Source organism: Pteropus medius, unplaced genomic scaffold (genome assembly GCF_902729225.1).
Source record: "Pteropus medius unplaced genomic scaffold, Ma_sr-lr_union100, whole genome shotgun sequence".
NCBI lineage: Eukaryota > Metazoa > Chordata > Mammalia > Chiroptera > Pteropodidae > Pteropus > Pteropus medius.
In genome coordinates this window covers 11397988-11423973 of record NW_024349519.1, presented here as the reverse complement: position 1 = coordinate 11423973, position 25986 = coordinate 11397988, and the positions used below count along the sequence as shown (strand labels likewise).

Genomic DNA, 25986 nt, shown 5'->3' with positions numbered 1-25986 from the left:
GCTCATATCTGAAAACTTCCAGAATTACAATGGTCCTGAACCATTCTCAGAAGATAAAATTTGATTGTGTTAGTATAAAAACTCCAGCATGTTACCATAAATACATTTTAATAATAGCTTTATTTAAGAGTTAATACTTTTGATTGGTATGACAAGCATGGCCATTAATCAGTGTTAAGCAACTAATTTTCCCATTGGAGACATTTTATTATGCAGTTGCGTCACCATACTTACTCAGCTCTGCTTTTATATTTCTAGCTTCTGCATAGTTGGTGATATTTACCTTTAGAAACTCATGTGCATAAATGGATCAGGGATTGCCAGTGAAACTCCTCTTTTCCAGAAGCACAGCTTAAGTACATTGATTTTTTAAAAATCAACTATCCAGGAAAGATAGGTTTTCGGGGCTGGGGCCTTCCATATTTTTCAGGCCAACGTAACTTCTCTTAGGGGAGCCAGTGTAGAAGAAAAGGGTTTTTGCACCTGTATAAAAACCTAAAATAAGTAAGGTTAGGAATTAGAAAAATGGATCCATACATACATACTGCTTTAACATAATCGAATAAATATGCTTTAAGAAGGGAAGGTAAGCTATGAATCACTACTGAGAAATTATTGTGAGCAAAGATACTTTCAGACATTTAATTTCTTAACATGATATTGGAGAGTTGATGTTATCATGGCTGTACTATTAAAGGAACAAAAGCTTAGAGAGGTTCTTAGCTAGTAAGTCACAGAGATCTAGTTTTTCTCTTCATGGTCATGGTCTTTCTGATATGCCTACATACTTGGCAGTGCCAGAGATTAAAAGATGCTTCCTTAAGGTATAGACTGCCCTTTCAAGGAGCTCACAATCAAATACAAATAGAACAAGGCAGAATTATATATGTGGTGTGGCGAAGGAAATGGAACATGTTAAGTTTGATGGAATTGAAGGGAGTAGAAAGACTCTAAAGACAGACATAGGAGGTAGACTTGGAAGAACAGGCACAGTGTGGATATGCTAGGCAGAGCGACTGGAGCAAGAAAACCTGGGGCATGTTTGGGACACAGATGTTCAATACGTTCCGGCAGCACATTTGCTTTGTGCAGGGACGCTACTAGAGATCAAGCTGCAAAGGTAGACTGGGGCCGTACTGTGGAGATTTTGAACACTATACAGAGGATTGCATTTAACTCTGTGGGCAGAGGGAAGCCATTGAAGGAGAATGTGCATGGCAGTGGGGTCTTTAATCAGTTGTTTGTTTTATTTTGTTTCAGTTAAGGAGAGACTTTGATGAAAGCGAGTTTTAGAAATGTTAATATGGTCATGGGGGGAAGGGATGTGGATTAACATGGGTTAATCTTCCAGAGGCGGAAGACCCATCACCTGAGATGAGGTAGTATAAAAAGGCCTAGAGTGGAGAGTGACGACAGATAAAAACATATATGTATTTTGAGAGAGGAAGAAAACAACGGGACATGGCTACAACTTTGCATATGGACCTTGCATATATGTAATCAGTTACCAGATTAGAATATGCATATTGTCACAATTTACTTTTCTAGTACTAGGAATTTAATTCTTTTAAAGTTCAATTCTGTCGAAATTTTTATTCCAAGAAGCAATGCCCTTTTGAGAGCTAATCCAATTTATTCAAGTTTTAATGACTCAAATTTGTGGAGTTTTTTAAAATTAATAATTCCCCTATTTGCCTGGCCATGAGAATCACTAAGTCTTGTTAAAAATACAGATTATCAGGCTATCACCCCAGAGATTGAATTAGTTATTCTAAAATAGTACTTTAGAATCATCTGGGAATAAAAATCCAGAAATCGGGGGTTTTATCAGAGGCCTCATGTAAGTCTTACATGTGAACTGTCAAGTTTGGAAAATAGTGTTTTAAAGTGTTTTTCGTTCAGCAGTTTTCATTTTAAATGGGGTTCATTTGTATTCCAATAAATGTAGCAGCCTCTTTCCCTCCACTCTCCTTGCCTTATGCTCTTTCAATTTCTTGATGCTTTAATTGAATAAAAAGTTCCCAATAGATTTGTACCTATTAAAAATCACACTTTCAAAGGTACCAAGTCACCAGAAGACACAGCTAATTTGCCATGTGAAAAAGAAAAGGTGTTGCTTGATCAGATGCTGAAAGCAGTCAGCTGTGGCAAGGTGGAGAAGGAGACAAGATGAAAGCTGCCCCCAGCCCACAACAGCAGCCCCAATAACAGCCCTTTGGGAAATATGAAAGGAGGTCGAATTTTTTGTGTTGGTGCTAAAAATCACATGGTTAACACTAAGAAAGTTTACCTATTCTAGGGGAAAGAAAAAAGCTAATTTTAACATTTGTGCTTTTATTTTCAAGATCTTATATGGTCTCAAGATGGCATCTAAACAGCTGACAAAAAATTGAAAATTCTGCATAATTTTAATATTACCAGGCTTTAAACATAAATCAAAGTAGGGTTAGATTGTTTCTTAAACAAACTGACTAATTTTCATGAAGTCAGGCCATTGGAGGTCAGAATAAGTGCTTAATAAAAATTTGGAGGAAAATACAGAGGCCAATTCACCACAAGCATTTAGGCTCAGATATACTTTTCCTCTCTCTATCAAAAGTTAAATTTACTCTGAAGCCAACACTGCCAAACTGAAGTGGGTCAACATATAGCCTTTCAGCTTCTCAACACTTTTCTCCACTGCCACTGGATACTTTAAACTTCCAATTTTGCTTAATTCTTTCTTCCTTTCCCATACCTCTTTCTGAGTATACCCATTCCTTCCTACCATTGTCCAGCTCAGCTTCCCCAAATCTTATACAGAATGTAACTGGCCAATCAAGACTGCTATGTGGGAGAGCACCTGTTTACTGAATAAAATAGCTAGTTCTTGGAGCCAGAAAAGTGGTTAAACACAGGATACAAAACATAATCCCTGCTCTCCTGGACTCACTGTAAAGTGGAGAAACGGACACGTGAGCAAGTACGTATGGCATGATAATTGCAATAATCAAGGGAAGAGTATAATCCAGATGAGAGAAAAAGAGAGCAAATATTACCACGAGGCAGTGTGTTCAGTACTTACTCTCCAGAAAGCTTTCCTCATACACAGTAGGCTTGCCCTGCAATAAGCAAAAATACACATTCCTCTTGCTATTTCATTCAGTAAATACATAAATTGCGAAATTATTAATGATATTAGGAGGTTGATTCAATGAGTTTAAAATAAAAAAGATAGTAATATTTAGAGGAAATTGTAGGTGTATGTGTCAATGCACACACACACACACACACACACACACATTGGTTTTTAAAATCTTTAATAACTTTTTGCTTCTTTTGAATCAGTTGAAGTAGAAGTTTAGAATGTGGGACCCATAGGTTCAAAATACCTTGAGTGCACTGAAGGGTATTTGATTAATTTTAGAAATTTTGGTTTATATGGTGACTTTTTTCCATGCTAACTTACTGACCGTTTTAAAAATAGAACAAACTGCAGCAGCAAATTAAACTTTGGTAAAGAAGAGCATGAATTGGTTATAGATTCTGAAAAGGATATAACAACCAATAGATGTGCGCCCTTATTAGACTCATCTCTGTCAGCTCAGGAAGTGGCTGGATGAGACAGGTGATGATCTGTTTGGCTGCATTAGAAAAGATATTTTAAAATCAACTATTACCTATGTTGTTTTAAGCAAAAATAAGAATGCCCTAGGTTTATTGGTTCATTTTGTTTTATCAAATACCTATAAGTTCAGCTGCGAATATTCCTGTTTGTCCTCATGCTAACCTCAGATTTTAGCACAGATGTAATTATTGCCATTTTGGACAAGTAAAAATGGAGGAAACAAGAAGACAATACAATAGAATACAGATGGAGCTATGACTAGGCAAGCCATCTACAGAACATTACAATTTCTTTTGCATTTGTGTTCTTAGAAACCTATGAAACCAATATTTTCTAAGAAGCTAACTTGCCCAACTTGGTAAAGCTTCTGTGTATTACCCTTTCCATGTACACCAGCACATCAGTGACAGCAACTGGTGCCAGCCATGTGACATACAATGCTAATGAATTGCTGGGATCTGAGTTTTCTTAGAATTTTTTTCTTTACAGCCTTATTGAAATTAGGTTGTATTTCTTCTGACCCAGTTGTAACCTGCATGTTTTTGCAGGTGAAAGAAAAATAGTCTTAGGCTAGCTAGCCCACTGTTGACCCACAAACGAGATGAGGTAAATAAAGGTAATGGAGAGGGGCCTGCATTGTGTCACACTCTCTCGAACCCTCAGGTGGCCATATAATTGGAATATCTTATATTTTTCTAAATATTTAGAGTTGTTTTTAATTCTAGGAACTTCTCAGTCTTTCTCTATTCAATGTAAATCAAAAGGCATTTGAATGTCTAGAAAACGCTCAGCACTAGTAACAGCAAAGAGAAAAAACAAATTATAGACAGTGCTCATGTTCTGCTCCAATGTCAAATGAGAGTTATAAAGTGGAAAGTTGTGTTTCTGAGTAAGTCTTGGCATTGCACACCTTAAATGCTCAACAATTTGTCATGGGAGCAAAGTGGAAACAGCTCAGATTTTTCTATAATCAAAATAATATGACTGAGCTCAGCCCATTAAGGAATAAATATATCAGATATATTGATTATAAAAATTGCACAACATATTTAGGTAGCCTGATTTTTTAAAAACTCGATCATATCAAAAGTTTAATCGAATAGATTTGCCAGATAAGAAAAACATGAACTATTTGATTGACAGTCATTTTATGTATTGCTCTCTTCAAGAAGTGCAGCTAGACTTCGGTATTATTAAAATGGATCAGACATCTTTAAAGAAAAGATTAGACTAATGTCATACATATCTAATATGTGATACATATCTTCTTGAAAGTAGTGATATTCAATAATCACTCTTAAGACAGCTTCAGAGTATGATAATCACTCCACTTGACAGACTATTACTAGTTATTAGAGCACTTCAGAATTCATTGGAAATCTTTGGAAATAATTATCAAGTTATTAGCATAAACTTAGGACAGACCTTCAAAATACATTTCATAGATTTGCTAAAACAGATTGTAAGTCTGCCAAATGTAGTTGCTTTTATTTACTGAGGCATTGAATAGAATTTTAAAAATTAAAAGATAAAGTTTGCAAGATTGGTGCATTGGGTTTTAATTAGACAACACTGAATGAGTGGCACTGCCACAGAAGCACTTTGGATGAGAGAACCTCTAAATTCCATGCACTCAGCACCTACCATGCTCCTGGACTCATGACTGGCACTCATAACTGTGCTCAATGAATGTGTACTTATGAACCTGTTGGAGACGAAGTAATTGAAGATAATTAGAGATTATATGTAATAAAGTAGTAGATTGCATAGCTGTTGAATTATCTATCTAGGCAGGAAGAAGTAGGATTCAACTGATAAGATTGGGCTTAGCAATAGAGAGCAAAGACCTCTTCCACTGTACATGATTTGGATACCCTCATCCTTGGCATTCTGAATTCCGGAACTCAAGCTAGAAAGTGGAAGTTTTGTTTGATCATCTGTGTTTCAGAGTTTCTTTTTGGTCTCTTGTCTAACATACATTGCCAGAATTCTTTTTCACCCTTACTGCCTTCAGGTGGTTAGATGATGCTATTATTGACGAGATCACACCCAAGCTGATTGGGGATCGGCCCAATACTTACACCTACAGCAAGGCCTTGGGAGAGATGGTGGTGCAGCAGGAGGGCGAGAAGCTAAACATTGCCATCGTGAGGCCCTCCATTGTTGGACCAACCTGGCAGGAGCCTTTCCCAGTAAGCCCCGCTCACTGGGATTCCTCGCTTTGCTTCCAGCCATTGTCCTTCTAGCTCAATTAGTTTCTGTTGTCCTTTTCTTTCTCTCTCTCTCTTCGGGAATATAGCGGGATGCAGGAAATCAAACACGCACCCATTATATTGGGGCAAAATTCTTCATTTGCTTCAGTATTTATCCAGTATGAGGCTCCTCTGGGACTTACAGTGACTGTTCTAGAGTTGGGTGATGATCTTAAATTAGCTTCTCACTAACTCTAGTCTTTCTCACTGTAGTTTTAAAGTACCAGAATGTTCTTGGTGGCAAAATCAGTAGTGTTACTACTGTCGGAGTAAATAGGAATCACGAAGCTCACAGAAGGCTCTCAGTTTAGGAATAATAATTTTTAGCTCTTTACACTCCTCTGTCCTTTTTAAAGTACTTTGATTATACCATTTTCTTTGAAGCAATTCTGTGAAGTTTTAGGGCCAGGTAAATTCGAGCTCTACTAACTACTGACAATGCAGCCTTTTGAGTTCCCTCATCTGTAAAACTGGGCTATTACTACCCACCTTGGAGAGTTGATCAAATGAGACAATGCATGAGGAGTGTACAGTACCTGGTCCCTAGTAAAAATTTCAACAAATAATCCTTCCATTTTCTCCTCTTTTCTCTCTCTTTCATTTTACACTCACATGTTAACTTTTACAGGGAAAGAAACAGACATGATAAGGTCAACTGACTTGCTTAGGGTATAGGAGACAAACTCAGAAAGACATTTTCCTAGATCTGCTCCCAAACATAATCTATCCCATAACTAAGCAAACTAATACAAAAATATAGAGAGATAGTATGGATGCCACGACTCCTGAAATTCTCAAGAAATGGATAATTTCTACAAATCATGTTTGAAATGTTCCCCTGGGGAGATAAAATCAGGCCCCAGGTGGAGAGAAAAAATAGTTGATGAATTGGTTAGCAGATTATGACATTAAAACAAGGTCCAATTTAGCCCCTAAGATGTCATTCAAACAACTTGAAACAATCCATGACTCCTGCTGGCAAAAGTTTAATTCTTGCACAGATAAAGTGCAGAAAATATCCAGTGCTTTGCCAACGACCTTTGGGATCTGTAAAATACTGAATTGAGCAGTTCTATTGTCTGGTGTCTCAGTGCTCTTGTTTGAAGTTGGTTAAGATTAGACTGCAGGTGTTTCAAAGGTATTCCAGTTTTCTGACATGTGTAACCAAGAGATTTCCTTTTTCTTTTCTTTTTTTTAGGGTTGGATTGATACTATGAATGGAATTAGTAAGATCATTATTGCGGTATGTACAATAATGTGGAACTAACTGCTTGAAATGTAGTGGAGAGATAGTAACAAAATGCTTAGTGTTGGCTTGAGCTTCATTGATCCAACACCATCAATGTTAGTTTACTAACTACAATTGAAGCAACTTATCTCAATTTTGCTAATTGGAAAATCGAGACAGGATGAAATTACTTTTATTTGTGGATTTTATTATCAGAAAACAGAGGTACTGTGATATCATCAATTACTATTTAAGAGTTTGTTTTTGGAAAGTCTTTGAGCTTCGAAAACCATGTCTGTATTTGCCTTTAGCTACCACAAGATGGAGGTGTTTCCTCCTTTTCGCTGCAAATTGAGGATGCATTAAGTCATATTCGCAAAGATTGTTAAATTCTTGATTATAAGACACATACAAGAGTTGATGTGTGTGTGGGTAGAGATTTTATATATACAGAAAATACATAAATGGCTACATTCTTAATAGATCCAGGAAACAGACCTACCAATTGGAGCAAACTTTTCAATATAAAAATTGATGCATATGGGAAACACTTTTCAACGATAATTTCCTCACAGACAAGGAGGACTGTCAGTGGTTTCTCAAGGTCAACAGGCCTCTGTGTGTGTCTCCCTGCAGTGAGGACAGGTCCAGTCTGGGCTGTGGTGCTTCACAGTTCGCACTGAAGCATTTTAGGGCCAGAACCACAACTCTACTCTTTAGGACCATGATAGGAATTCGATTCCCTAACTGAGATTAAATCTTATTAGAAATCTCATGCTTCAGACTCTGCTTCTGTTCTTCTCAGAGCTAGGTTCATCATGAACTAAAATACAAATATAAGACAGTAAATTACGACTACTTATCAAAGACAGTGATAATGAACTTTCTGATTTCTTTTTTCTTTTTTTCTAGCCACTTCTCTCTTTTTGTTCTGTATCAGCCTTCAGCTCTTGTTTCTTTAAGGCTTGTTCGGGTGAACATTTGATAGCTTAGAACATAATTATTTGAACATGACCCTAGAGTGAGTTTCAGTACATTGTTTATAAAGCTGCATATTCAAATTTTCTAAAATTTTCCAAACTGATTCTTATGTTCAAAGGAAATTATAAGATAACAGAAATTGGGAACATAAGAAAGTGCTAAACACTGTAAACTGATGTTGCAGGGTATAAATATCAATTACTTTAGGAAATCAATAAATATTTTTTACCTATTAACTGACTTATTTATTTGTTGGCATGACTTATTTATTAACATGAATAATTCTAAATTATATTGGTGATCTGTGAGGTGAACTAAGATATTGGATGTAAATAATGATGGCCTTTTTCCAAGTAATAACGAAGTTGTTGTTAAATGGTAGAATTTTATTATTTTTTTCAATAAATATTTGTTAAACTTTTAGTGTCTACTATTGCTGGTAAGTTAGTAAGCACTAGCAGAAAACAACATCTTTTAGGAAATGACAAACTTAAATTTAAAAGGAAGTATTAATGAGAAATTTGGAAAATCTTAGTTCTTAAAATGTCTTATGAATTACTTTTTAAGATGTGAACAACTATTCTTGGCTTTTGTTAATTAACTATATTAACTTCTCACAAATTTGAGGACTTTCACTCCCTAAAGGAACCTAAGGACCACTAGTGGTTCATGGAAATGTTGGCATTTGAGATGAACTTGGTTGGGAACTTGGATAGGCTGAGAGAAATCTACCTTAGCACAACTACCTAGTAAGCAGTGAATCAGTGTTAGCTCTTACGACTGACAGCATGAGTACGAGCCCCAGCTGTTACTTAAGCCCTGGTTCAACATTTCATGTTCTTCTTGTGCAGACTGGAAAAGGGCTTCTCCAGCTCCAAGCAGTTGAGCCAACGAACGTGGTAGATTTAATTCCGGCTGATACAGTCATCAATCTCACCTTGGCTGTAGGATGGTACACGGCAGTTCACAGGTGTGGATGCTTAAGGTGGCTTTCAAAGATTTGATAATAAAGAGGGTGAAAATGCTAGGCTTATTTTCAAAATATATGCATTTTTATCATAAAAGACTCCAAATGTGAGAGGGTATCCACTTCAATATTTTACATAGTTCCAAATATGCCATCATATATGCATTGAGTTGTCCTGCTTAGTACTTTGTTGATCATAAAGTACAAATTCTTTATATCATTTAACTGTAAAATTCCTGATAACCAAAAAGCTTTTCTTTCTACTCAGTAATCTAAAATACAACTTTCTTTTTTAAGGCTGAGGATACAAAAGTGGATGAAATGAGAGCATATTTTATATTTCATTGAACTGCTCAATTTCTGATAAATGCCAAAATTTAAGATCATCATGTGTGGGAGTATTTCCTAGTACAAAGAAAAAAATTAAGTTGTATATTTTATATTTGGCTCTGTTAGTAAATGGTAAATAGAATTAAATTTTTCATATTTGAAGTCAGGCATTTAGATGTTTTCTAAAACAGCAGAGCTTTACTAGATTTAGGAGAAAACAGAGCCTATATTTTTGCCCAGTGAGACATGTCCATAAGTTATAAATATGATCTACTTTCTCATCATCATGGTATCTCCATTTGCTCCATAGATATGTCAGCCTATTTGAGATCTTTCTCTCTCTCTTTCTCTCTCTTTCTCTCTCTCTCTCTCCTCTTTTTTTTCCCTCTCTCTCACACACATACACATACACATACATTTTCCCAGACTTCCATTTTGCTCATTAACCCAAAGGAACAAAAGATGGAAGTGTTGCATAGGTTGCCTTTCTCAATGGGAATTATTGAAACAACCTTGTCTAAGTATTATGTCCCCTCATCTTTCATTCATTAGTTCTCTGTTTTGTTGTATTTATCTAAATTTTATTTCATTTTCTAGACCTAAGACAATGTTAATCTACCACAGTACATCTGGTCACATCAATCCCTTTTACTGCAAGGAAATGGGTAAGTGCCTATAGAAGTATAACAACTTAATTACTAGTGTATCCCACAGGAAAAATAGATAAAGTGAGGCATGGAGCTCAGAATGTAATGGGGAAAAAAGACAAAAAAATAAATAGAGATGAAATTATTACAAATCGTAGATGTGTAAGAGTTAACTAGAATGTGCTGTGGTTCCAAAGACTGTCAGTTGGGACTTCCACATGATTGTAAGCAATAAGGGGTTTGTTGGCTATAGAGATTTTAAACAATAAATAATGCCAAGTAGAAGTCATCAATTATTAGTAATGTCAGTGATAAAATACTCCTCCTGCTGAGGCAACTGCTCCCATGCACACTCCCTTTGCCCCCTTGCGACATTACTGAGAATGTAAAATGACCAAGTAGATTTAGAAGAGTCTAATAAAATAAACTTTTGTTATTGAGTCAGTGATATTCTTTATTAATTATGCATTAGCCACAAGAGTAACCTTGACAGTATCTTGTTGAATTGAAGTAATTAATCCTGCATATAATAGAAAATTAGCTAACTAATCTTGTACTCCTTTGTCAGTTTAGGAGTTGATTTTCTTGTGAATATCTGAAGCTTTAGATCATCTAGCTATTTTAGGGGTACTAGATGTAGAAAAATATCAAATGTACTTAATTTGTTAGAATTTGATTTCCAATTCAGAATAGCACTTGGCTGTGCTATTACATTTGCAAAGTTATTACTTCAGTGAAAATTAAAGGAAATTATCTACCAGCAAATTTCTTTAGGTCATATATCCAGCTATTTAGATCATATATCTAAATAATTTTGAAAACATTTGGAAATAAAAATAAATCTCCTCTACCTTAGTAAGAGAATTCAGAAATCACTCATTAAAAAGAGGCATTAATAGAAGCAAACGAGATATCTTAAGCTCCTAAATGAAAAGTTGCTACATGTAAATTTTATTTCTGGGATTGGAAATATTCTTCTTACATGCCAAAAATTCTTACTATCTGTTTTATGGAATTATAGAATTTCATAATTGAAAGTGATCTTTACTACTCTGCTTTTATTAGCCTGCTAGACACCTTACTCCTAATTATGTTTTTTGTTTTGTTTTGTTTTGTTTCGTTTTTTTTGTCATTTTGTTTTAAGTGAGCTGACGTGCCCTTTCAATATTTCCTGTAGCACAGGCCTCGTAGTGGAGAATTCCCTCAATTTTTGTATGTCTGGAAAGGTCTTTATTTCTTCTTCATATCTAAAGGAGAGCTTAGGTGGATATATTATTTTGGGCTGGTAGTTCCTTTCATTTAATAGTTTGAATATTTGATTCCACTCTTTTCTGGCTTGGAAGGTTTGTGCTGAGAACTCCAATGATAATCTAATGGGTTTTCCTTTACAGGTTACCATCTTCTTTTCCCTGGCTGCCTTGAGAATTCTGTCTTTGTCGTTGATTTTTGATAATTTTAATACAATGTGTCTTGGTGAAAGCCTTTTTGGGTTGAGATAATAGGGTGTTCTGTTGACTTCTTGAATTCTAAGCTCCAGTTCATTCCTTAGATTTGGGAAATTTTCATCAACTCTTTGTCTTAAAATGCTTTCTAGTCCCTGTTCCTTTTCCTTCCCTTCGAGAATTCCCATTATTCTTATTTTTCCTCTTCTGATTGTATTAGCTAGTTCTTGTATTTCTCTTTCATTATTTTTCATTCTTCAGTTTCTCTCTTCTTCCTTCTGATTTATTTCTAGATTTCTGTCTTCAGTATCACTGATCCTTTCCTCCATTTGGTCGACTCTATTTCTCAAGATTGTTATTTCATTTTTCAACTCTTGCAGTATGTTCTTTATCTCCAGAAGGTCTATTCAGGTTTTTTTTGAGAGTTTCAATCTCCTTGCTAAAGAACTCATTCTGCTCATCTGGTTGTTTTTTCAATTCCTGAAATTGCTGATATGGTTCATTTCAGATCTCATTGAGTTTTTTCAGAAGTACCATCCTGAATTCTCTTTCATTTAAGTCACATATTTCCATGTCTGTAAGCTTATTTTCTAGAGATTTTTCTCTTTCTTTCTGAGATGCCTGGTCACCTTCGTTGTTCATGGTGTTTAATGGACTATTTCTCCACCTGGGCATTAATGAAAGTGTGTTCCGCTTTTTCTTTTTCTTTTTTTTTTTTTCCCCAGAAAGAAGATTTATTATATAATGGTCTGTAGCTTGTTGCAAATAAGGTATTTTTCTTTTGGTTTCCAGTAGGTAGCGTCTAAGTCTCTTGGATCTCTGTTTTATATAAAGTCTTAATAATGCCTTTTTTTTTTTCCTTATAGATATTTAATCACACTCGCTACCCTCAGTCTCAGTTCCTTTCAGTGTTAGCGACAGTTTTGGTAGTGTTCGCTCCCCTGAGGATTTGCTGCGTTCCGTCTCAGAGGGTATGGGGGAGGAGCCATCTGGTTTGGGGGATGGAGGATGCGGCTCAGCCCTGGTATATATTTTTCATATAGATTTCCAAGTAGTATCTTTTAAGGAGAGAAATAATCATATTGTCATAATAACTTATATTTTCTTCATATAATATCATAACATATTTTCATTATAATTAAATAATGAATTTAGGCATGTTCTTTGCAAATTCTTCATAAATAAAATCAAAATTTAATCCACATGAATATCTTTTGAAAAGAATTATTGAATTTACAAGTGTACATTAAGTATTTAATGAAGTTTATTTAAGTAATAATATAAAAAGAAAAAATTATTATGAAAAAAATCTCTGGAGATAAGAGTGGACAATTGAATCTGACACATTTCCAGAGAAGTGGAAATTTCAAAGACCTAAAAGACTATGGTATTTAAAGTGAAGGAGCACAAAGGTTTAAGTAAAATGTTAAAGAACTTTTCTGATGGTTCTGTAAGTAATGATCCATCCAAGGGAATGAAGCCCAAGGCTCTGTCTTGGGGCTTTCAGAATAGACTAGATAACCTTGGAAGTGAATAATGAATTTAAGTTTTTCTAACAATATTTTGGAGTAATGATTAAAGCTATTTATTTCCCCAAGAAGTTATTGTAAAAGTTTCAAGAAAAGGACCCAATTCTTGACTCATTCACAATGTTTGATGTTGCAGGTGACCTCTCGTGAAGGACAAATATGTCAGTACTGCTATCACAAATTGATTCTTGACTCTGCACAGCAAATTTTTATTCTTTATTGTTTTGACTTACTGCAAATGCCATCCAGCAAATGCCAGGGGTTTATATGCTTTAGACTTAGCACTTACTGTTTCTCCTCCACCCCCACACCTTCTACCCCCAGGATTACAACTCACGGCAACCTTGGAAAAAATCCCGCTTGAGAAACCTTTTAGGAGGCCATATACTATATACACAACCAGCACCATCTCAAAACAGTACTGGAACACAGTGAGCCACCATGCCTATGCCATCATCTATGACTTTTATCTAATACTCACGGGAAGGAAGCCCAGGTAAGAAGCTAGGTCAAGCTTTAAGAGTATAATTGCCTGGAAAATTAGGGGCCCAAGTGCTTAACCCTGCCTTCAGCTGGGGATCAAAGGTGACAATGGAATCTAATGTGTATATATATATGTAAATTTGGGGACAACCAAAGCAATAATAGTGAGAAGCCCCAAAGAACCCCTATCTTAAAAATGCGCCATCATAATGATGCAAGTTAAATGTTAAGGAACTTGTTTGATGAATTCAGCAAGTAATCATCCATCTAAAAAGAAAAGCAACTGAGACTTGTGTCTGGGCTTTTCTAAACTGTTAGATAATCTTAAAATGTATGATTATCTAACAGTAACAGCCTCTTACACATGGGTAGATGCATGATCTCATTTTCATTTTCACAATGACCCAAAGAGGATATTCTCATTATCCTAATTTTAAAAATAAGAAAACAGAAACTAAGGATAGTATTTAAAGTAGACTCAAAGGAAGTGACAGGGGAAAGATTTGGAGAAAACCAAACTAGATCTACTGCCACCTGGAGATGAGTAAAAAAATTAGAGGTAAAAAGATGGAGTGAAAAGTAAGCAGATTTTGAGGCAGCTCTGTCACCATCTAACTGTGCGACATAGGACACATCCCTTTCTCTCTTTGTCTCACTTGAATATTAGATGTGACTGAGGAGTAATCAGTATTGTAATTACCAAAGGCAATTCCTGCAATCAAGAATCAGAAGTATGAATAGTCTTGCTTCTGTGCTGGCCCCTTTATAAAAGAGGAAGTCTTTCTTAGCATGTTTAATTTTCATCCTTACTAGTGAAGCAGGTGACTAAAACTAAGGTAGTTTAGAGTTTATCCGAATTTTGCAGAGACCTGATTAAGAACTCATAACTCCATAACTATCAATTTCTCCATGAGCAAAGTGAAAAGGAAATACTGTGGCTATAGGGAAAATATTTGTATGGGGCTTGTTAAATAAAAATGGGAAAAGAAAAACCTCAACATTGTACGCATAAATGCTAAAGACTTTAAAATATATCCAGGGTGGAAGAAGACCTGGATAAAGAGCAAAGTTCAATAAGTAGAAAAGAAAAACATAGGAGGAAGGGACCCAATATAAATCTTTATGAATTTTGTGAGAAATTATAATATTTGTAGGAATTTTAAGAATCTTTATGGCAGAAAATGCTAGAATCCTTCTAGACTCTTTCCCTCCCTAGATGTGTTTGTGTGTGATCTATGCATTTACATTTACAACTGGATGTGGAAATCTGTATGGCTTTGCTTTGAGATAAGGGTATGTGTATAAATCAATCCTACATATTTTCCAACACTTTTCATTAATGTTCCATGAAAATCTGAGTCTTTCTGCCATGACGTCTTTTTTTCCTTATTACAAACAATGGGGCAATGAATATCAGAGCACATGCATTTTTGTAGAACATGCCACTGGGTTTGGGGAGGATGCCGAGGAGTGGTATTGCTGGATTGGAGGGCATGTGAATTTTGTGACTACCACCAGGTTGCCCTAAAGGAAGATTCTGTCAATTTGTACTACCACATCAGCACTTGAAGGCACAAATCTGGTATTTTCTTTTTACTCTCATGAATACTTTGCAAAAATCAATCTTTTCAGTTGCCAAACTGAAGACAAGAAATGGTACCTCTTCGTTACTTTGATTTTCCTTCCCCTGATTTTTGAAGGGGCTGGGCTCTCATTTGCTCATTGAACACTTTAGTTTTCTCATCTGTGAGTTGTTTGCTTCTGTTTCTCACCTACTTTTTATTAGATTGGCGTTATTAATTTATTAATTTGTGGAAACACGTGTGTATGTAAATATATATTTCATGTATTTTCTCTAAGTCTGTTTCTTATCTCATAGCTTTAAGTATGAAACTTTTATAATACAAGAGAAGCTACATATAGTGTAGTTCTTAAGAGCATGGAGTTTGGAATCAGACTTAAAGACTTAAATCCATCAATTTAGCCGTATGAGCACTAAATTACTTAATCTCCCTAAGTCATCATTTTCTCACCTATACAAAAAGGTTAGTAATTATACATATTTTATAGGGTTTTGTGTAAGTGTGTAGAATATAGTAGTCACTATTATTACTAAAGAAGTTTTAAATTTATATATGATAAAAAATGAATCACTCTTTTCCTTTTGCCTTGTGCATTTTATGTATTAAGACCTTCTCTACCTGAGAGTAATAAATGCATTCTTTCTTTCTAAAAAAGAAATGCTATTATGCTGCTAGTCCTGAATGTATAATGATTTCTGAGAATTAAAGTAAATCTATTAAAATCACATCAATTACATCAGAGGTATAGAATGGATAGATTGTCCATTAGGGCTGCTGTAACAGAATATCATGGACTGGTGGCTTATAAACAAAAGAAATTTATCCTGCTGTTCCAGAGACTGAGAAGTCTATTATCCAACACGCTGGTATATTCAGGGTCTGCCAAGGGCCTGCTTCCTGGTTCCTAGACAGCCATCTTCTCTCCATGCCCTCACATGCTGAGAGGGCCGAGGGAGCTGTCTGGGGTCTCTTTTTTAAATGCATTAATCACCTCCCAAAGTCTCCTCCTTCAAATACCATCATGTAGGGAATAGGTTTCAACATATAAATTTAGGACACAAATATTCAGTCCATCGCAAAGATGTTAGATAATAATAACTAAATGGAACCCTATCGTGATGATTGTATCAGGGAATAATAATTCTACCTCCTAAGAATTTCCCATGATACAATGAGAGAAGTACTTCATGAATCATTAGGTATGTGAACATTAGGTCTGGCCAGAAATAAGCCCAAATTCCCAAAACAGCATCATAAGTCATTACTGGATTAACTACAGTAATCACTACCACCAAGACTGGCCTAACTGATTAAGTCCAATGTTCTATAGGACAAAGGTAATTGTAGCCAGAAGACCCAGTTTTGAGCATTAGCTATGTGACCATAAACCTATTAATCTTTCTGTAAAATGAAGATGAGATAGATCCTGACTACCTCACAGAGTCATATTGTGAGGATAAGATCATACATGGAAATTTTTTGTAAATTATTAAGTTGGGAAGTTCACACAACAGAGCTGGTCCAAGTCCTGACCATAGGATTGGAAGATTTGGTCTACTGGGACACAACGTGGTGAGATTACAAAAGCAGAGGTTTTTTGAGGTCAGTCAAAGCTGGGTTGAAATTTTGGTTTTGACACCCGTTATATTATTGTGGCTACTTTATCTTAAGGTCACTTCACCCATTCATAAAAATGTAGATTCATAGCTACCTAACAGGCATGTTATGAATATTAGCAAAGATGTTTTTTAAAAGTATCAATACTGTGCCTAACAGAGTAGGTTATCAACAAGTAAGTTCTTTCCACTTAAATCTGCATTACAATTGACAATTGTTTTCAACTCACCAGATGCTAATACTGTCAACCCTTCTGCCCAGAAATTATATACTAAGATCTTGAATCAATACATTTTTAAAAAATCTAAGAACATACAATAAAGAAGAGAAATAAGTGTTCTAATTGTCTACTGCAGAATTCAAAGAATGAACAGTACACTATTAAGGGTGGATGTGTGACCTGGTTTTTAAAATGTTTACTACTCTTGAGAAAGGGATAATAGGAAAGAGGAATTGGAAGAGTTTGGTGATGTTAAAATGCCTTATAGAAAAAGCTCCTTTGGATTCATTGCCTTTCCTTTGTTCAATAGTGTTAATATGGTTGGAAAAAAAGAATGAGTTTTAATGAGAAATTGGAAAGAGGAGAGATAATTTTTATATTTTTCTCAAAAATATTTTATTATGCCTTTCTATAGAGTTACAGGGAAGCAGCCATCGGTGCTGTGCTGATAATTTGCTCTGTCTGATCTCTACCTCAGAATGACAAAGCTATTGAATCGGATTTTAAAAACAATTTCTAAGTTGGAGTATTTCAGCAGCCAGAGTTGGGAATGGACCACATACAATACAGAAATGCTGATGTCTCAGCTGAGCCCTGAAGACCAGAGAGTAAGTACAGTACTGGTGTAACCAACAGGAAAATCTTAACTCATTTGGAATTTAGAATCATTTGACCTGGAAAACTGATGAATAAAGTTTTAGTTATATACACAGAATATTTTCCCTAAGAAAATCAAAGCTATAAACGTAGTTGCAGGAAACAAGTTGAATGAAAGTAAAAGATCTAGGTTCTTGGACTTTGGCTAGATCCTCATTGCTGTTCTGCAGTCACGTTTTATATCCTTCCCTTTAATCCTTTGTTCACCCTCATAGCTGTTATCTTTTTCGACAAACCTTCCATACTTCTATCTTTCCCCTGCCACAGCTAATTAATTTGATGAAAAAAATAATCATTTTATCGCTCTTAAACTCATCTACTGTTCTTGTCAAATCAAAATTGTTCAGTGTCTCCAAAGCTATAGTTTCTTCTTAGTTTTTAAAGCTAACTCATACCCCTACTTATTCTATTCCATCTGAGATCTCCCTCCATCAGTATTGCCTTCTCTCCAGCACTGATTTCTTCCTGCAATGATTTCAACAATTCAGACTTATTTCTCAAGACAGGCCTTTAATTGCTTATCATCAGTGCCATTTATTTCTTTACATTAGCTTCTTGGCAGTCACAACAATAAGCCCTGAAATCTTTGCATATTCTGAAAGTTGCAAATATAGAAATCCTTTGTACTTTGTACATGCTCTTAGCTTTTTTTCCCCTCAAAGAATCATGAGTTCCCTGAACATATCATTAGTTTTTCAATTAAACTTTAAAATTTTCACTCCCTTGTTTGACATTTTCCTCTAAAAATATTTCTTAAAAGATAAAAACATTTCTTGATTTCAATTGTACCTGACAGCATGTAAAAGAAATCGAGTCATATTGAGAAGTAAATGTTAGATGGCTAGCTAGCCTCACTTGCCAGCTGAGGATTTTACTGCTACATACCAGTCTCATAGAGCATGGTTTAAATCCAAGTCCTAGAATTACTTTATTTCATGGAACCTAAGGGTTATTTGCAAAGCCAAACACTGTGAATGTTTTATTAATAAACCAGATGAGATTTAGAGATATTTTAACTAAAATCATTACCAAGTACCTCTAAAATTGACATGAAATAGAGTTATTTTCAGAAATGTTTACATACCTTGTATAGATAAAATTCCTCTAAGCACCTGTTTGAAATGCCTGGATGATGATCAAACCAGGTATTAAAAAAAAAAATCCCAAACTTTGTACATTATTTTTAAAAAGCTTCAAATTTCTTTTCTCCATGGAATTTACCCATCTAAATAATTCAAAAGGTTTCATTTTTGACATTTTACTATTTTAACCTAAAATAACATAATTTTGTGAAAAGAAAATCAAATCTGCATTGAATTTACCATATGCGAAGGTAATAGTCTCAAATACTTGTATTTAATTGCCAAACTCTAGTATGGCTCAGACTCCAGTTTAATTTGCCATATGGAATCAGGTTTCCAACCTAGGGCTTCACTGAAATCTAACTTAGAAATGTGAAATAGTAAAAGTAAATCCTCTGTTCATATAGATGAATAAATAATATTTAGTGATAGTTTGGGGAAAAAAAAAAAGAACATATCCAAACAAAGCAATACAGGATGACTTTTGGAAAGCAATTCAGCTTTTGGTCAAGATTATGAAGCTCTCTGTAACTTATTAATTTCATCTGCTCTCTTTGTTAATATTCGAAATTCTCAAAAAGATTTGAGATATCTTACAATAAACACACATAATAAGTAATAAAATAAAAATAAAACATCAAACCAGAGAAAATATGAATTAAAATATGAAGTCAAGGATAAGAATGAAAAATAGTATGTACATATGTAGTCTACAAGATCCTACTAAGTCACTATAGTGAAACAGGGAATTTGTTCTTGAGCAAATTAAAAAGCAAAATAAAAAGGGAAATACCATGGTATTCTTTGTCCAAGAGGAGAAAATATACTAATGTTACAAGAAAAACAAAGCTTTCCTTATCACTTAACTCTGTTTTTGAATGGCTTTATTTAATGGTACACTTAGAGATATAATAGACAATATCTCTAAATCAAATACAAAATATAAATTCTGCTAAGCTGTTCCTCAAGGCTTTGCTTCCCCAAATTTACCTTAATCTGCCTAATGAATTGTGATATAATAGGAAAGGATGGTAGGCCACAGAGATGCCAAAACATGTAAGAGAAATGGAAAAGACACACAGTTTGTTGGGGTCCTTAACATATTATTCCATCACTTTAAAAAAATGAATTCACATTTACCTGAAATGAAATTAGCTTTCACCAGACTAATACCAGATCTCTAAATTTCCCTTACAAGACTTTCTAAAGATCAAACGTTCATGCTTGATTCATGTTTAAATATTGCTATGTAAACAGTAATTCGTATTGTCAGTGCCTTTGAAATAAAAGTTCAAATAATCTCCTTTGCAGAAGTCCAACCTGTCTTCTGAACTGAAGGTTGGTCATCTGTGTAAAAGAAACTTCATTAAGTGGACAAAGTGATTGTCCAGCAGCGCAACTCTAGCAATCCGTTCTCTCATTTTTCCTTTCAGGTATTCAACTTCGATGTGCGCCACTTGAACTGGTCGCAATACATGGAAAATTATGTTTTAGGAATTAAGAAGTACTTATTGAAAGAGGATATGGCTGGGATTCCAGAAGTAAAGCAACACTTAAGAAGGTAAGCAAGATCAGTCAGTTAATACTTATTGAGCACTTATTAGGGATATCTGATTTTATACTAGACATGAAATTTGAGAGAAGAGGAATTAACATTTTTTGAGCATTTGCTGCATAACAGGTCCTTCCTTGAATACCATGTCCTGTAATACACTTTCATTTAGACTTCACCACACCTCTATGAGGCCAGTATTATTTCTGTTATCCCATTTTTATCAAAGAGCTAGTTAGACTCAAAGAAGATAAGTAACTTGTTCTTGTAACACCTTGGTAAGTAAGAGAGACAAATTTGAACCAAAGTTTCTCTGATTCTTCTACCACAGCCTGTCATAATGTGATATAGAAAAAGGATGCCCAGCAGGCAGGAGACCTGATAGTACCATTTCACATGGACAAATCACTTAACAACTCTTTAAGTCCTTCAACTGCCTTAAAATTCTTTAAGGGATGAAGAATTATAGCAGTCTTGTGTAATTCTGGTAAAAGAAAAGGGTTTTTAATGCAGAGATGGTAAGGATGGAAAAGTAAATTGCAAACAGAGGAACCGTGAATAGTAAGCTAAGAACTTTAGGACTTGCCCGCTAGTGAACAAGAACCAGAAGATTTGTGATATGGTAATATGGTCAAAGTATATTTAAGAAAGATTATCTTAGCCATGTTTGCAAGATAGGTTAGAGAGAGGTATGAGAAAGAGAAACTAGTTGGAGAATATTATGGAAATCTGATTATTGAGCAGGAATGTTGTAGAAATAAAAGATATAAAACTAAAAAGCCATCGGTTCATGCCTGTGAGCACTTAATTTGCTGGTCACAGCCAGGAAGACATGTATGCTTCAGATAGCATAGTTGGGTATTTGGTACTGTTTTAATTTTGGTTATATATATCTTTTCTCTAGGCTCCGAAATATTTACTACTTCTTTAATACTACCCTCTTCCTCATTGCCTGCCGCCTTCTCATTGCAAGATCTCAGATGGCTCGAAATGTTTGGTTCTTCATCGTGAGCTTCTGTTATAAATTCCTCTCCTACTTCAGGGCATCCAGAATGCTCAAGGCCTAACATTTGGCAGTCTTCTTTTATCTGGAACCTCTCAGATACCTCTGAAACAGCAAACTGTTTCTCTAGATTAGGAAGTAACAAAGAATATGCCCAACCTCATTACCTGTCAAATGTGCTGTCATGTATTCATCCCTATTTCTTAACTATATATTCTTTTTATTACAGTGAAAGTCATATCCTAGCCTATAATTATACATATTTCAGGAAAAAAATTATTTCCAGATTATTTCCCAACACTCTGTATCCTTGAATATAAAATGCCAAAGTATACCCATCTTTCCATATTTAGCTTTTTTCACCTTGAGTGGACTAATTTCAACTCAATAAACATGGAAGAACACATGGTAGAAGCTGAAATATGATAAAGGCAATTCTAACTTTGGAACCATTCTGGGATAAACCTAGTATAAATGTTTAAAATCAAGATAAGTAGAGGAAGAATAGTCTCAACATCCTCACAAATGCTGTAAGAGAAATAATTCTTCACTGAGAAGTATGCTTTTTTGTGTTATACTATAGAGTCCTGGTTGAGGGCTGGGTTAATTAGAAAAGTGGGCTTACATTTAACATTTTTCTTAACTATACTCACTTCTGAAACCTAGAAAGAACCAAGAGGTAGACATAATTATATGTAGAATGAGGGCTTAAGCATATTTGCATTGAGATTCAGTTTACTATGCTTTTGAGGAAAAATTCTCATAATTTGAATTTGACAACTATTATTTCTAATCTTTTGAATCACCAGTTTTCCTGATAACCTCTCAAGAGTTTCCTTCTTGTTCATTGAAGTCACCAAACCCCTTATATTTAAGCTTATTTTGCTCAGGCCTCAGTTATAGTGACTAAATGGAGAGGAAGGTCCTAGGCTATAAAAACCCAGTCCCCTGAAATTTGCCGTTGGGGAAAGCAAAATTTCAAATAAAATTTTAAATGCTAGTTTTAGTCTTTCTCTATATAGTAGAAATTACTAGTCTATGATCACCAGGATTTGCTAGATCTAGATCATTCCAATTACACCATGTTAACTGTCCAATGTACAGCAGAAAAAGATAGACTTTATTAAGTGACTAAGTTTAAAGACTAGGTGTTGTTTAAAATTATTTTATGTATCAGACAAATGACTTAGTAAAAACTAATTTATTCCAAAATTTCTATACTAATAATATAACATCCCAACTTTCCTCATATGTGACAGATCAGTGCATGTTGGATTGCAGTATTTCATGTTAAAAACCTGGACTATTATTCAAATATAATACCTGGGGCTTAAGCAACTAAAAATAATCGCAACTAGAAAATTACACAAGCATAAAATGTTAACAGCAGTTATATTTATGCTCACTTTCTGGAATAATTGGTAATACTCAGAAAGGCACATTCAGGTAGTTAAAGTGTACAAGGCCTTGAGGGCAGCTTCTACTATTACTTGAGAGTTTTCTGAACCCATAAAGGCCATTTTGAGGGAACTCGTCTGGATAACGTCTTTCCCAATCTCATCTAAATTCTGGGAACGACTTTCTAGGGCTGACAACCCATCTCTGAAACAAAACACCCGGTGATCTTTAGTTTGAGATATCTATATAATATTTTCGAGTTAAATTAAGATATAAGCTGTAGATACAGTAAAAATGAAATCAAGATATAATTCAAAGACATGGGATTAAACATAATAGTTCTAAGAAATTACCCTTTTGATTATTGTGTTTCACTAATAAATTCCACTGACCAAGTATTTGACTTTTGATTAAATGAAAATTTGAATTAAAAAATGTTCTCTTCTAGTGTTGTCTTTAACTGACTACTGATCTCCTCCCCCATCCCCCGAGAAAAAAAGGATATAATCGTCCAAAGAACCTACCAGACTAATGTAAATTAACAGAGGTATATACTACTTCACTTTTTCTAATATCATTCATAGTTATACTTACATGCTGAAGCATGTTCTGTGGCATTAGAGAAACGACAGGAATAAAGTTTTCTTGTGAACGATTAAGCAGTATAAAAGCAGGTAGGCAGATGTATGAAAGAAAATCCCTAATTATTTTAAAGCAAGACCAATTAACAATTATTTGAGTGCCTAATATATACAATGTAATGAGAAAGAACCATCTACTTTTGGGGGGGAGGGGATGATAAGTACAAAGATATCTGTTTAAAAAGTTGTTTTGATAATCCCTATATTCTGCACCACTAGATACCTGATACAGTAATGAATATTACAGTTGAAGACAGTCACCACTTGAGGCAATTAATACCAAAGAAAATTAAGTCAGAGGGGCACACAACTCAGAAAAACATTTCTCACAATTTTATACTAACCTAACGTTATCTCTAATGCTTTATTTAAATAACTGATTTAGAATCTCAAGGTAATCAGACTGATCTGAGGACTCATAACCAAATAGTGTATATCACAATAAACTTAACAATTAAAGTAGATCAGCCTAGATACCAAACACATCAATAATTTTCAAAGTTCATGGAAATCACATGCAAATTTCCATAGGGCTGTTTGTCTAGAACTATAAATCTAATAATTATGTTCTGGTAATATAAGAAACTACCTATAGCAAAAGCTAATTGTTGTCCATTTGCCTACAAAGAGATGGAAAAAAAGCTCACCGCCTAGATTACTTTTTAAAATATATTTTTAAAAAATTTAACAAACCTAGCAGTTGCTAGTTTTAATATGTAACTGGCTTGACAGGTGGTTCTGACACACAAAAAAACATAGGTGTCCCTACTTTATTTGTAACACCGATTTCTACCTTTAACTCTAAATATAGGTGGGGAGATGTGAGGTTGGGAAACTTGCATCAATTCTAGAATACTTTAAAGAAATTAAAGCTAAGTATAGTTCAAGAAATCACCAAATTGATTAGTATAACTGCTTGAAAACAGAGTAGAATTTATAAAATATTTATTACGTAGATACATGAGTTGTTGCTGAAGGTCTGCTTTAGTATGTAGCTTTTATTAATGGGTACTTTTCCCCACACCTTCTAAGTTTTACTTTAAATTACAAAATAGTATAAATGAGTTATATTTAGAGTTGTTAATCTAATTTCTTTTGATAAACATTCATCTGCAAAAAAGTGACAATTTTACTTCTTCATTCCCAATTTGGATGCCTTTTCTTTCTTTCCCTTGCCTGACTGCTCTGGCTAGGACTCCCAGTACTATGTTGAATAACAGTTGTGAGAATGTACATCATTGTCTTGTTCCTCATCTTAGAGAAAAAGCTTTCAGTTTTTCACCATTGAGTATGATATTAGCTGAGGGTCGATAAACATTCAATTTCTATTTGCTAAAAAACCCTATTTAAACATTTTGCTGATTATAATCAACTGTTGACAGGTTTATAGACTTGAATCAAGTGTTCAATTTTCATCATTTTTAACATGAAAAATATAAAATAAATCCAATTTCATTCAGTAATTTAGCTCTATCTGGAGCAAAAGCAAATGTAAACGAGTCATATGTAAAGATTGCTATATCTTTCCTATAAGGAAAAACAGCTTAAGTATGAGGAACTGAGGCTTATTGGGGGGTACATAATTGTAAAAGGACAAACTATTCTATAAGGAGTCATTTTAATTAGTCCATTTATTCAAGATTAAGAGACTAAATGAGTTTTTTTTTTTTGCTGTCCTCTTAAAACAAAAAAAAAAAACCTTACAAGAAAACCAAACAAAATTCCAAGGCTGTTTGTTTCCTACCCTTAATGCAAAGTGATTTCATTACTAAAGAAATATTTCAAAAGGGGCAAAAAACAATAAGGATATACTGGATATTCAATCTAGGCACCATACCATAAGGTAGTAAACAAACGGTGATCTATTTGGATAATGCTAACAAAGGGTAACTGTGTCTCCCTTTGGCTTGCTGAAGGTTTGCTAAAGTTCCAACCAGAGGGGAAAAACTTTATAGGGGCATGGTGAGATTTTAAAGGTCATAAGGCTTAGGTTTAAGTAATTTTTAAACAATCAAAAATATTCATATTGACTCAAGTTCAAGATTCAAAGTTTTAAATTTTGAAGAAGACTTGCATATAAATTTAATTTTTCGTACCTGAATTATTAACTCAACATAAAAAAGAATTCATAATATAGCTCTTCTTACACCATTATAAAATTAGGAGGTCTTAGTCATTACTTTAGGAATTCCTAAGTTTGTATTAAGGATTGTAAATTTTGTTTGGATTTGTAATTTATTATAAAAATTCAGTGATTTCTATCATAAAATGTATATGAGAAAAGTGTGATATTAATCATCTAAGTTGAAAATTATAATTTTGTAGTTCTAACAAATATTAAGCTTTTCCCAAGAGGTAGTGTTAAGTGTACAAATACTGCAGCAGAGAATTCACCTAAATATTTCATCTCTTCTTATAGGCCAATGTATGCAAACATAGTTTTTAAAAAATCCATTTTACATAATTTGGGTTTTAACTTTTAAAATATCTAGGCTGAAATATATACAATTTTAAAAATATTTATATTGAAATATATACATGTAGGTATTATGAATACCTTAATCAAATGAAAAGGAGGACTGAGTAATAAAGTTAGGTATCCTACTGGAGGTACACCCAGGCAGAAGCCAAAGTGCATAATAAGTAGTCAGTACAGTGTTCTCTGTAATGAAAGATAAACATGTGGTGAAATCAAAACTCCTAACAAATCTTAATATGCAGGTATACTTCATCATTCGTCATCCAAAGGCTGGTTAGAATCTTAATG

At 34.4% G+C, this 25986-nt stretch overlaps 1 protein-coding gene across 1 annotated transcript in view; it reads left to right on the top strand.

The window, feature by feature from the left end:
- Nucleotides 1–23826, top strand: part of FAR2 (fatty acyl-CoA reductase 2) — a 95165-nt gene extending 71339 nt beyond the window's left edge. Inside the window, exons 5-12 of the mRNA XM_039882404.1 lie at nucleotides 5622–5799; nucleotides 7058–7102; nucleotides 8920–9038; nucleotides 9963–10030; nucleotides 13308–13479; nucleotides 17365–17494; nucleotides 20059–20186; nucleotides 21082–23826. Of these exons, the coding sequence (XP_039738338.1) occupies nucleotides 5622–5799; nucleotides 7058–7102; nucleotides 8920–9038; nucleotides 9963–10030; nucleotides 13308–13479; nucleotides 17365–17494; nucleotides 20059–20186; nucleotides 21082–21244 (1003 nt within the window). The 3' untranslated portion in view covers nucleotides 21245–23826. The remainder of the gene's footprint in view (nucleotides 1–5621; nucleotides 5800–7057; nucleotides 7103–8919; nucleotides 9039–9962; nucleotides 10031–13307; nucleotides 13480–17364; nucleotides 17495–20058; nucleotides 20187–21081) is intronic.
- The last annotated feature ends 2160 nt before the right edge of the window (nucleotides 23827–25986 follow it).